The 11,255-nt window shown below is 33.2% G+C and overlaps 1 protein-coding gene across 4 annotated transcripts; it reads right to left on the bottom strand.

Annotated features, from left to right (window-relative positions):
* Positions 1-594: 594 nt before the first annotated feature.
* On the bottom strand, positions 595-5,269 carry LOC145567552 (putative inactive leucine-rich repeat receptor-like protein kinase At3g03770). Of its 4 annotated transcripts, XM_081626857.1 has the most exons (9): positions 4,962-5,269; positions 4,791-4,811; positions 3,150-4,544; positions 2,380-2,513; positions 1,924-2,164; positions 1,621-1,826; positions 1,501-1,544; positions 1,259-1,370; positions 595-1,153 (listed from the first exon to the last, which is right to left on the bottom strand). In XM_081626857.1, the coding sequence occupies exons 3-9, from the start codon at positions 4,486-4,488 to the stop codon at positions 869-871; spliced, it is 2,361 nt and encodes a 786-aa protein (XP_081482983.1). In that variant the 5' UTR covers positions 4,489-4,544; positions 4,791-4,811; positions 4,962-5,269; the 3' UTR covers positions 595-868. The 4 variants fall into 4 exon arrangements, with proteins under 4 accessions (XP_081482983.1, XP_081482981.1, XP_081482982.1 ...); XM_081626855.1 differs by having other exon boundaries at positions 3,150-4,811; XM_081626856.1 differs by lacking the exon at positions 4,791-4,811.
* Positions 5,270-11,255: the final 5,986 nt, after the last annotated feature.

The raw sequence follows: 11,255 nt of genomic DNA, 5'->3' as shown, positions 1-11,255 counted from the left end.
ATTACTTGATTGATGATCTTAAAATATAGTTGTTTTGTGGTCTGGAATACATCGCCTTAGAAGCGAAATACGCAACTATATGAACAAGTATCTCGGTGACGAACGCCCCGGTCCTTAAGGCTTACATAACTTACTTCGTAATCCGTGTACCCGAGTTCGAAGGATGAAATTGCTACAAAAATTGTTTCAGATCTCAAAGGGGAGGTTTATAGTTTTTCAAAAATCGCATCAATGAAGAAGCCCTCATTTGTATTTAATAGTTCCAATACAAGGAAACAAATAAATTCAAACCACCTATTACTATATGTTGCGCTCCATCAGGCCCGGCAAATAACCACTTCAAATAATACCTGACGCAGACGGTCATTTAGAAGAGGGTACACTACCGTGTAGATAAGTTCGTATGCAAAGGGCTACCACATGATCGTGTAGAATGAGGTACACGGCCATGTATACCACACGACCGTGTGTCCGTGTAGCATTAGGTATACGGCATGCATCATATTGTTGTATTTACAGCTAGTCACCAGACACAAAAGGAGAGCAAACTTCTCCAGTTGCATTACTAAACACAATTTTAAGGAACAAAGGAAGTATTAGTTTACATAAAGTTGTGATTTGGTGGTGTCATGTGGAAAAACGTGTCTTGCCAGTTGCCACATCAAAACTGGCAAAAAATCCATCAAACAGCAGTCCAAGATCAACACAAACAATTGCCTTTTTGAATTAGTACTTCCAAATATTCTAGTGAGGCACAAAACTATGTGATACATACTTTTGACAAAATGAGATGCAGCTGATAATTTGCTTTCTATATGGTTAAGTATATAATTATAGCCGCGTTAAGTTGTGCTTTCTTTCAGCCTGGTTAATGTATGGTGAACCTTAGCTTTGGAAGTTGAGGAGGTGAGGCAGGGGAGCTGCTTTTGCTGCTTCGTGACTCTCCTCCTTGCCACGCATCTTGAACCTGAGAAGCAAACTGCAAGTTCCACAGTACATCCTCAATGGTTGGTCTCAGGGTCAGGTCTTTCAGCAGACACCTAGTGCATATTTCCATCATCGTCTTAAGTGATTCAGCAGAGCAAGTGTTCTGGATTTCTTCGGCCACTGTGCTCCTACGAGCTGCTTCATCTGCTGCAAAGCTCGCTTGTACCTGCAATGTAATGAGTTGCATAACTAGAACCTCATGAAGGCTGTTACATAGCCAAGTTCAACAAAGAAATTTCTTTGGACTGACATAATTCAAGAGTAAACATACCTGGTTTCTCAAAGCATTGAGCTCACTCCTTGTTTTAACTTGTATTCCCATGAGCATCTCCAGTAATATTACACCAAAGTCATAAATGTCCATCTTATCTTCGTGCTCTATCCTAAAAGGCGATACATGTAACAAGGTAAGCAATTACAGACATAAAGAAAGTATTTCAGGTACCTTCTGCCTTCGTATGATAATTAGGATGGAAAAACAAGAATGAAAGATTCTAGACACCGGGTTAGTACCTCTTGTAAACCTCTTTAGACCGTGTAGAAGCTCCGTTAGTATCCTGAAATTTAAAAGTCGAGCAGATATGAAGTTTACATGTATGATTTCTATTTATTAGTAGGTAGTTTAGTTCTTACCATTCCCATATTATCAGTCAACAGTGGAAGGTTATAACTGCTGATTTTAGCAGCCAAGTTTTGGTCCATCAAAATATCTGTTATCCTGAGGTTGTTTGAGAATATACCGGGTGTTATCCCTGCATGAAGAAACTCAATTCCTTTCGCAATTCCAATGGAAGCTGCTATACGTTGCGACCAAGTGAGCTTTCTTCTAGCACGTCCAGCTTCCATAAAAAGAGAATAAATTATAATGAAACAAAAAAGGTTATCTTGATCTGCGAGTTATAATGAAGCTAAATATCTGCTAGTGTAGATAGTTACCTGAGATCCAACTCCTTAGTGTCCCATTTGGAACATATTCAAATACAAGGAATAATCTGCTAACACTCGAATCCTCCAAGTAGTACTCGAAACAGTGACCAAGTGCACTGACTAAATGGCGGTGTCTGAGCTTAGATATTAGTTCAATGTGAGGCATAAAGTACTCAGTAGGGTGATTTTCCTTAAGCTTTAGGCATCTAATGGCAACAAGAGAACCGTCACTAAGCTGGCCCCTATACATCTGATGCAACACAAAAAAAAAGAAACCGAAAACTTTTCAATATAGCTAAACTTCCAACACCCGATTAGTTTAAATTGACATCACTAGTAAAAACCTAACACTATAGACACCTTACAGAAAAAAGCTGAAGCATACATCAGAACCCATGACCAACAAAAATAAAAAATCGCTAAAATAGACTTCTATCTATAATCAGAAAAATGATTGTTACATACCTGACCTTTAGAGCCTTCTCCCATGAATGCTGCTGAAGCAAATTTATTAGTAGCTATCTCAAGTTCTTCCAACGAAAATGTCCGGTATGCTGGAATCCCAAGTGCACCAAGCTTCATTGTTTGTGATATATATCCTTCATTTAAATGTCAAAAAAGAATGTGACATCAATATTAATAACTTACAATTAAATAAAATACATAAATAAAAAGAATCCTCCAACAAGCAATCTTCATTGGTGATATTTTCATAAAAGTATGTAGAATTGCGGAAAGAGCAGAAAACTTGTTACACATTGATCCAATGAAAATTCAAGCAAGGATTATGAGCTGCCTGTTATCCAAGTTGTGGCATTTTTGGCAGTAATATAATGGTGGGTATAGGATTCATAGTGACAGGAAACGGTTCGACATTGCCCTTTGACAATTGATTGAAAAGCTTATTTAACCATTGTGCTGTTAAATGATAGCCGTCAACTTAGAACTAAGAACAGAGCTCAGATCATGAACTGCTATATTTTGAATCATCAAAATCATCTACATCATATGCCTAATTAACTCTGCTGACTTTGTCAGAACAAGACGACTAATTCCTCGATCCCTTAGCTATAGACCTACCAACCATCAAGACTTATCCATTTGTATACCATTAAATGAATACATTGATCAATTTTAGATGTTTAGACACGTCTACAGAAATTTATCAAATGTACTGTCTTTAACAAACTGGCACTTGAATACAGATGTAGTTGCATAAGAGAATTGGGACTTACTTGCATCACAGAGAAGCTTTGATGTATATCCTGTTGAAGCCTTTTCAGCTATAACTCTAGGTGGCTGGGCATCAAGTTTCTTCTTAGCATAAACGCGTCTAAACAGCCAGAAAACCAGAACTATAAGCACTGCAAAGACTAATACTCCACCAACAATGCATGAAGCTAAGATGGCTTTCCTTTTTTGGTCGCGCTTCTTGATGGAAGTTGCAATCCCAGCAGCCAATGCTTCATTTCTGCAGAAGGAATATTGATGCTGGCTGTCATCTGGCGCATTTAAGCAGTTTCCTTCATAATGGAGAATTCTGTTCTTGGACTTTGATACAAGGCAGTCAGGCAAGTCACCAGTCAAGAGATTGGACGACAAGTCCACAAAATTAAGTGCAACAGTACACGCCATATTTTTGGACAGCGATCCAGTAAACTTGTTTTTTGCAATGTTCAGATAGTTGATCGAGGGTAGAGATAACAATGACATAGGTAATGGACCCATAAACTTATTCAAAGAAACATCGAGCTTTTTGAGCTGATAATATGAACCAATTTCAGCAGGAATACCTGATCTAAACTTGTTATTTCTTAAGATCAATGACACCAATTTGTTCTCAAGCTGAGGGAAATTAGGTCCAAGCGAGTTATCCTCCAAATCGAGATCTTCAAGGTTCTTCAATCCTTTAAGATCTGGTACTTCTCCAGAAAACTGATTATTTGCAAGTGTCAGAACTCTGAGACCACTTAGTTTGCTCAAACTCTTTGGTAATGACCCATCAAACGAGTTGTTCCTCAAATTCAGAGCATTCAGAACAGGAAATGATCCGAATATATCAGGAATTTCACCACTAAACGCGTTATCATCAAGTACAATACCTTGTAGATTTGTCAGAGATGAAATTCCTTCAGGGATGGTTCCTGACAAGAAGTTCGAGCTTACATTAAACATCTCAAGTGAAGACATCTGCTCGATTTTTCCAGGTAACGAACCCCATAAACCAAGTGAAACCAGAGTAAGAACCTTCAAACTAGGCAACTTAACAAGAGTTTCGACGAAAGAATCAATTGAGAAATTATGAGGCAATTTGGGAGCTCCCTTGTTACCACATATATGAAGCTGAGTTAAATTATTTCCATAGCATACAACAGTCACAGACGAAGACGGTTCCAAATTACAAAACTTGGTTTTCTTATTCCAACTGCTTAAAACAGAAGGGAAGTTCAGAATTGACTGAACTCTCAAAAGAGCCTCCACTTGTGATGATTGTAGCTTAACTGAGATCGTACAATGGATCGAAACGACTAATAGAAGCAAGATTAATGACTGTCTGATGAATCCCTTTGCCATCTGTTCTCAGTGTTTAGATTATTCAGAGATGAACAAATATTTTGAGCTTCCATACACTGAAAAACAAAGGACAAATAATGCTTCAACTCTGAATTGCTACCAATTGTAACATAAATATCCTAATGCTACATATAATAGATTATGCAACACAAGTACTATCATAGGTAGTAAATTATAAATCAATCAAGTAAATATATATTCAAACACATAGTGCAGAACATATCCAAGTATCAAACTCGGCTATTTTATAAAAATTATGCATCCATAATTTTGGTCTAAGATGAAGGTGAAATTTTCCATACCCATGTCGGAGTGTCAAGGATCTGATAGAGGAAAAATGAAGAGTGTTAGTAGCAAAGATAATGACAAAAGTAAAATATGAAATTTATGAAAGTACATGATGATCAAACAATCCTACATGCAAATTCTACTAATCATGAACAAAATTTACAAAAAGCTGAAAGGAAGCTTACCCAGTTTATGTAAGGAATGCTTGGAGAATCACTTGTCTTTGAACTCCATTGAATAACAAAAAGATTACCCAAATTTTAAGATAATTTAATCAACTATATTTTTGTCTAATTTTACCTACAAAAAATAGCTCATAACCTTTTTTTTTTTTTTTTTTTGGGTATGAAGGAACCTGGGATAATTTGATAATTTCTTAGCAAAGAAGGAAACAAAGGAAAATGTCAAAACTCACATCATATGTGACAAAAGACCTTAATATTTCTCAACCATAAAATTTCAAATAATGTTAAAAGAAAAAGAGAAAAAAAAAAAAAAAAAAAAACCCCTTAATTCGTTACAAAATTCTAATTTTTAGATGGTGAAAATGAAAAGAAAAAAATTACAAAATTATTCAAGGACCTATTTTCTTTTAAATAAACAAAAGGGCAATTACAAGGAATATAAGCTTTGACAGTCACTGAAAAACAGAAACCGACAGTTATTTTAAATTTTTCTCAGTTACTATAATTAATTAACAAAAATTAAAGGACACTTTTTAAAGACAGTTGAAAGAAGCCATTGTTATGGAGGGGAAAAAAAAAAGGGGAAAAAGAAAGATTCTTAGCAGAAGATAGAAGCTTTAGTGTTATTGTGTTGGTGGGGTTATGTTATTGTTTATGTACAAGAAGAGCAATATCGTTTGTTAGCATTTAATTGGAGGTACTTTACTACTTACCAGATTTTTGTGGCTAAATTATACAGTACTTAGTACCATATTTAATAATTGGGCTGCCACTATCAGTGTCATTTTTTTTTTTTTTTTGAAGAAACTATCAGTGTCATTTTATTTTCACGTTCTTTGTATTTTTTTGGCACGTGATGTTAAGAAAATGAGAGTTCAACTACAAATTGCTTCCATTGTGTTTGAGAGTTCAGAGTTTCTTTGTGTTCTGTATTCTTTTTTCTTAGTTGGTCTATAAAAATAAGTTTATTTTATTAAGTTTTAATTGTGTAAAGTTAATGAGAAAACAAATTGGTGGGATTTTGAGATCAACAATAACTTAGCAAGTGAGAATAAAGTACTCCTAGGTGATTTTCTACGGCTATTTAAATTATGGAGTAAATTTAAAAGCATCAAAAATGAGAGTGGAATAATAAAAAAAGGATACATGGAGTAATTGAAAGAATAATTATTCATTGAATACTCCTATTCTTGTTCAATTTGGCATCCCTCAAATTTTATTCGTTATTCATTTGTTTGTAAATATTGTAGAATTGGTTCGTGCTCAGTTTGTCTAATGAGCCAAGTTCGAGGACAAAATAACTGTTTGAATATAAGATGGTCTAAAATTAAACTCATGAAATATTCTTATTCTGCTCGTAGACTCGTTGATTTGTTAACGTTATGAACTTGTTAATACGTAGTGCTAGAATTAGGATTGAAATCTATTAACTAATGCTAAGTAAAATATGCTAATATCATCCTTTCCCAAATTATACATACTAGAATGTACCCATGCTAATGTATGGGCTAGCTATATGTATGTGTAGGAAACAAATTAGTATATCTGTATAAGTGGAAGTTACATAAGTGAAACTGTGAAAGCTATAGATTTTTTTTTTAAAAAAAAAAAGGAAATTATTTTTTTTAAGTTAATTATTTTGGGTTATTAGAGTTATTTGGAAGTTATTTTTAAAAATAAAAAAAATAATAATAAAAATAAAAAAGAGAGAATGCATGAGAATTGAGAGTTGGGGGTTTAGAGTGCTGTAAGGAAGTGTTGCAAAACCGTCTCTTAAATTATATAAAAGATGTCACTTTTACATGAATTTTTTTCCTGCCAATTTATTATGACGATGTTATCAATTTTTTTTGTCTTTATTTTTTCAATTCATCTTGGGTGGACCCGGTCCACAATAAGTTTATTGTGGACCCAAAGTCTCACGTGCCCAAACCACCAAATACAAGACACTGAAAATCTCCAACCCAGCCCACTAACTCTTAAACCCGTAAAACCCCAAACAAAAGAAAGAACGCCATGTATCTTCAGCATCGACGCCATTAACAATTCATCATCAGAGCTCGAATTTTTTCTCTCTCTCCTTCTAATCAATTCTAGGGTTTATAATTTCTCCAAAAATCATGCTAAATTCTTGTATACATTCAATTGAAATTGATCTAAATCGAAATATACAGAACACTGTAGAAAATTTTGATATCAACATAATCAATTTCGATCTAAACGATGAAGCTCAAATCGATAGCTTCTACGAAGGTAAGAATTATAAAAATTACTAATTATCTATTTGATTTTGATCAAACTGTGCAAATTTAATTTATTGATCATTGTTTGATTTGTCAAATATAGAAAACTTGTATCATCATCCCATTCAATTCGGACCTGAACAAGAAGATGAAGTTGTTGAAGATGTAGAACAAGCTATTACTGAAGCTGAGGATGAGAATGATCAACATGTAATACAAGTTCAAGGTATTAGAATTATGTGAATTATGCGATATATATGCAAATTATGCAATTGGTTTTAGAATTCGATAATGTGAATTAAGCGATTATGCAATTGCTGCAATTTCATAATATTAAATAAGATTTATATGTGAATTATTCTCCAATATCTACATCTATCAATTCATGCAACACTTGTTTGGCACTTTAAATGTAAGTCAGATGTCTTATAAAATGATCAAGTATAATCACTTTACTCTTATGATATAGTCACTTTAAATGTAATATAATCAATTTTATAAAATTTAGTGTATTCTGTACTAAAATGATATGATTGATTCGTATGTGGTGATTTAGTGTATTCTGTACTAAAATGGTATGATTCTCTTACTTGCACTGCTGCACTAGGCATTATCTTATTGTGCTATAACATTTTCAATGGCCTATTGTTTTTGGTGAATATTAAAATAGATGGTACTTTTAAGTACAACTTGAACAAAGGGGGTGCTTGGAGGGGGGAGACATAGCTGACAATAGTCTCAATAGAATGAATAGGTTTATAGAGCATTTAGAGACATAGAACATTCACTCATTTATTATCAGCTAGCAATTTATTCATTAATCAGGCGCAACCCACAAATAGCATCATATTGTCAAAAATCAGTTGAGATAGTGCAGACTTAGTGTGTCCTAATGTGTGTGATATAATCATTTTTTATGAATCATAATCATATTATGGTAATTATTATAACCTTTTATGAGCTTATCTATTTTAACGCAGTAATATCATACTAAAATCGTAACAGTGACATTTTTTTTATGTACAATCAGAATCTCATACATCACCAGCAATCAATTAAGACATTGATGGTTGTTTATTTGGTGAAACTAGAGAAACTTTGAAGGAAATATATGAGCTATATTGTCAACATGCTGCTTTAGTAGGGTTTAGTGTGAGAAAGTCTAAAGATAGAAAAATAGAGGGAACCAAAATAGTCAATGAGAAATACTACGTGTGTTCTGCTAAAGGGAAAAGAAACACCGGAAAAACAAAGGATTAAGAAGAAGTCGTGATATAAGAAAGTACTCAACAAAAGGAAATAAGAGAAGGCAAAGAAGAGTTATGATAACAAGAATAGGTTGTTTAGCATCAATACGTGCAAAGATGAATGATAATAATGAGTTTAAAATAGTACGTCATGTGATGCAGCACAATCATCCTTTGACAAGACAGTCACTTAATTATCTACATAGATCAGAGCGACGAATGACATCCCCTAAGGAACAAGTTATACAAGCCATGACAGAATGTGGTTTAAGACCAATTGATTCATATAATTTTATGAGTTATGAAGCTGGTGGAGAAGATTTATTGGGACATTCAAGGAAAGATCATTTCAATTGTTGCTACAAACTCAAAATGAAGCCAATAAATGGAACTGATTCTCAAACTGTTGTTGACAAATTGTATGAGCAAATGACAGAGGACAATGAGTTCTTTTTTAGAGTGAGACTGAGTGAAGATGGAAAATTTTGTTGCTTATTTTGGAGGGATGCAATGATACTTAAAGACTATAAAATTTATGGAGATGTTATGGTCTTTGATTCTACATATAGGACAAATAAGTACAACCTTATTTGTGCTCCATTTGTAGGAATCAATAACCATTGGAGGAACACAATGTTTGCATGTGCTTTTCTTGGTGACGAAATTAAAGAATCTTTTGAATGGGTGTTCGAAACTTTCAAAAAGTCAATGCAAGGAAAATGCCCTATTACTATATTTACTGATCAAGATGCAGCAATTGCTGCGGGAATCAAAGAGGTACATGTCTTCTATCAAGTATAATTTTTTTTTTGTGCTATAATCCGTTTTTTTCTTTTTACAAAAGCCTTTGTGCTATAATCAGTTAGTATAATCTTCTTTTTTGCAATATAATAACATTGTATGTAGTATAATCATATTTTTTTTTATACTGATTATAATGTTGATTTATTTTGTATGCTTTACAGATTTTTCCAGAAGTAAGACATAGGCTATGTTTATGGCACTTAAGTCAAAATGCGAATACAAGGTTTAGATTACTAAAGGCTGATAGAGACTTCAAAAAAGAGTTCCACAAATGCTTAAGTGGTTACATAACAGAGAAAGAATTTGAAGAGAATTGGAATAAAATGATTACATAGCATAACCTTCAAAATGATGATTGGTTCAATAGGCTGTACTCACTAAAGGAAAAGTGGTGTACAACACTTAGCAAGGATTTTTTCTCTGCTGGAATATTATCCTCACAAAGGAGTGAGAGTACAAACCATGCGATTGGATTCAATGCAAGTAAAACCACAAGCTTGACAGAATTCTTTTCTATATTTCAAGCAACAGTGAGGAGATGGAGAAAAGATGGAGAAATGGATTACTTCAACTGTACAAAAGGAATTCCTAAATCTGACCTCTGTATGAGTCCATTATTGAGTCATGCTTCAATGGTATATACACATACACTATTTAGAGACTTTGAGGAAGAATTCAAGTATTCCATGGCAAGCAATGTTGAACTTCTAGATCCCAAAGAAAACAACATCAATTATAGAGTTTACATCAATGGAATATCAGGTTCAGATCATAAAGTTTGGTTAAACTTTTCAACTAGAGATATTCATTGTGAATGCAAGAACTTTGAAGAATCGGGATGGTTGTGCCTCCATTGCATAAGAGTTTTGCACCTACATTCTTTCAATAAAATTCCAGAGCACTATATATCTACAAGGTGGACAAGGTTTGCAAAAAAGAGAAGTTTGGGAGAGACATGATAAAAAGAAAAGAGAAAGAGGAGAACTCAACAACTATACACCGTGGAGATTACACATGATTAGAAGGTAATAGTATGTTCACATAGATATAATCTTATTTTTAATGATATAGTCTGATTTACAATAATATAATCTGATTTGTCATAATATAATCTGATTTATAATGATATAATCAATTTTATCTTGGCTATTATATTTTCACTTGCAGGCAATACAATTTAGTTCTAAAGAGCCATAAAATAGCAAAAGCAAGAAAATTTCTTGAAGAAAATTTCAAAAAGACAAACATTATTGTTGACAAAATAATCAAGGAAGATGAACAAAGAAGAGCAGCTGAAGAAGCAAAAGCAGTTGAAAAGGCAAAAGCATCAACATAACAAACAAAAGCAACAACAACTGATGGAAGTCCTCAAGCATTGTCATCGTCAAGACTAACTATATTGGATCCTGATAGAACAACTACCAAAGGGAAAGATAACAGGAGAATCAAGGGGTATTATGATTTATACAAAAAGCCAACAAAAAGAGGAAAAAAAAGACATAAAGAATTTGGTTCTACAACTCCAAAAGTTCATATGTTTTAGAATTTTTGGTTTATTAACTTTTCTAACTCATATACAACATAATCAGTTTTGATTTGGCATAATCAGTTTTGTATTGGTATAATTGGTTTTAACTTGATAATCCATTTTGATTGGGTATAATCATCTTTAATTTCATATTATTTTATTTAATTTTACTTTGTAAACTCCTCTCAATTTTTTTTTCTTTTTCTTATAATCAGATTTGAATTGATATAGTGACCAAAATAGGAGTCAATATTTCATACAAACTTGACCATAGAACAGATCTTCTCATGCAAAAGTAAATCAAATATATCTGTGAGCCATGTACTTAATTATGTAACCCAAAAGAGGAGGAAGTTGTGTATCTGTTAGCATTTAATCTTATATACTTATATTTGGTATACTCATAATCATTTTTAATATTATATAATCAAATATAAGTTGTTAAACACTAGAATAATATTATGAACTTGAT

This window comes from Chenopodium album, chromosome 11 (genome assembly GCF_948465745.1).
Source record: "Chenopodium album chromosome 11, dcCheAlbu1.1, whole genome shotgun sequence".
Taxonomy (NCBI): domain Eukaryota; kingdom Viridiplantae; phylum Streptophyta; class Magnoliopsida; order Caryophyllales; family Amaranthaceae; genus Chenopodium; species Chenopodium album.
This window is presented reverse-complemented; position numbering and strand designations above follow the sequence as displayed.

What these genes read in the sequence shown, in the direction of transcription:
- LOC145567552 (XM_081626855.1), bottom strand. Translation starts at nt 4,488, where the DNA reads ATGGCAAAGGGATTCATCAGACAGTCATTAATCTTGCTTCTATTAGTC. An exon ending in ACTAAGGAGTTGGATCTCAG is followed by an intron (nt 1,827 to 1,923) that starts GTAACTATCTAC and finishes TTTTTATGGAAG; the next exon opens with CTGGACGTGCTAGAAGAAAG. An exon ending in TCAATGCTTTGAGAAACCAG is followed by an intron (nt 1,154 to 1,258) that starts GTATGTTTACTC and finishes ATTACATTGCAG; the next exon opens with GTACAAGCGAGCTTTGCAGC.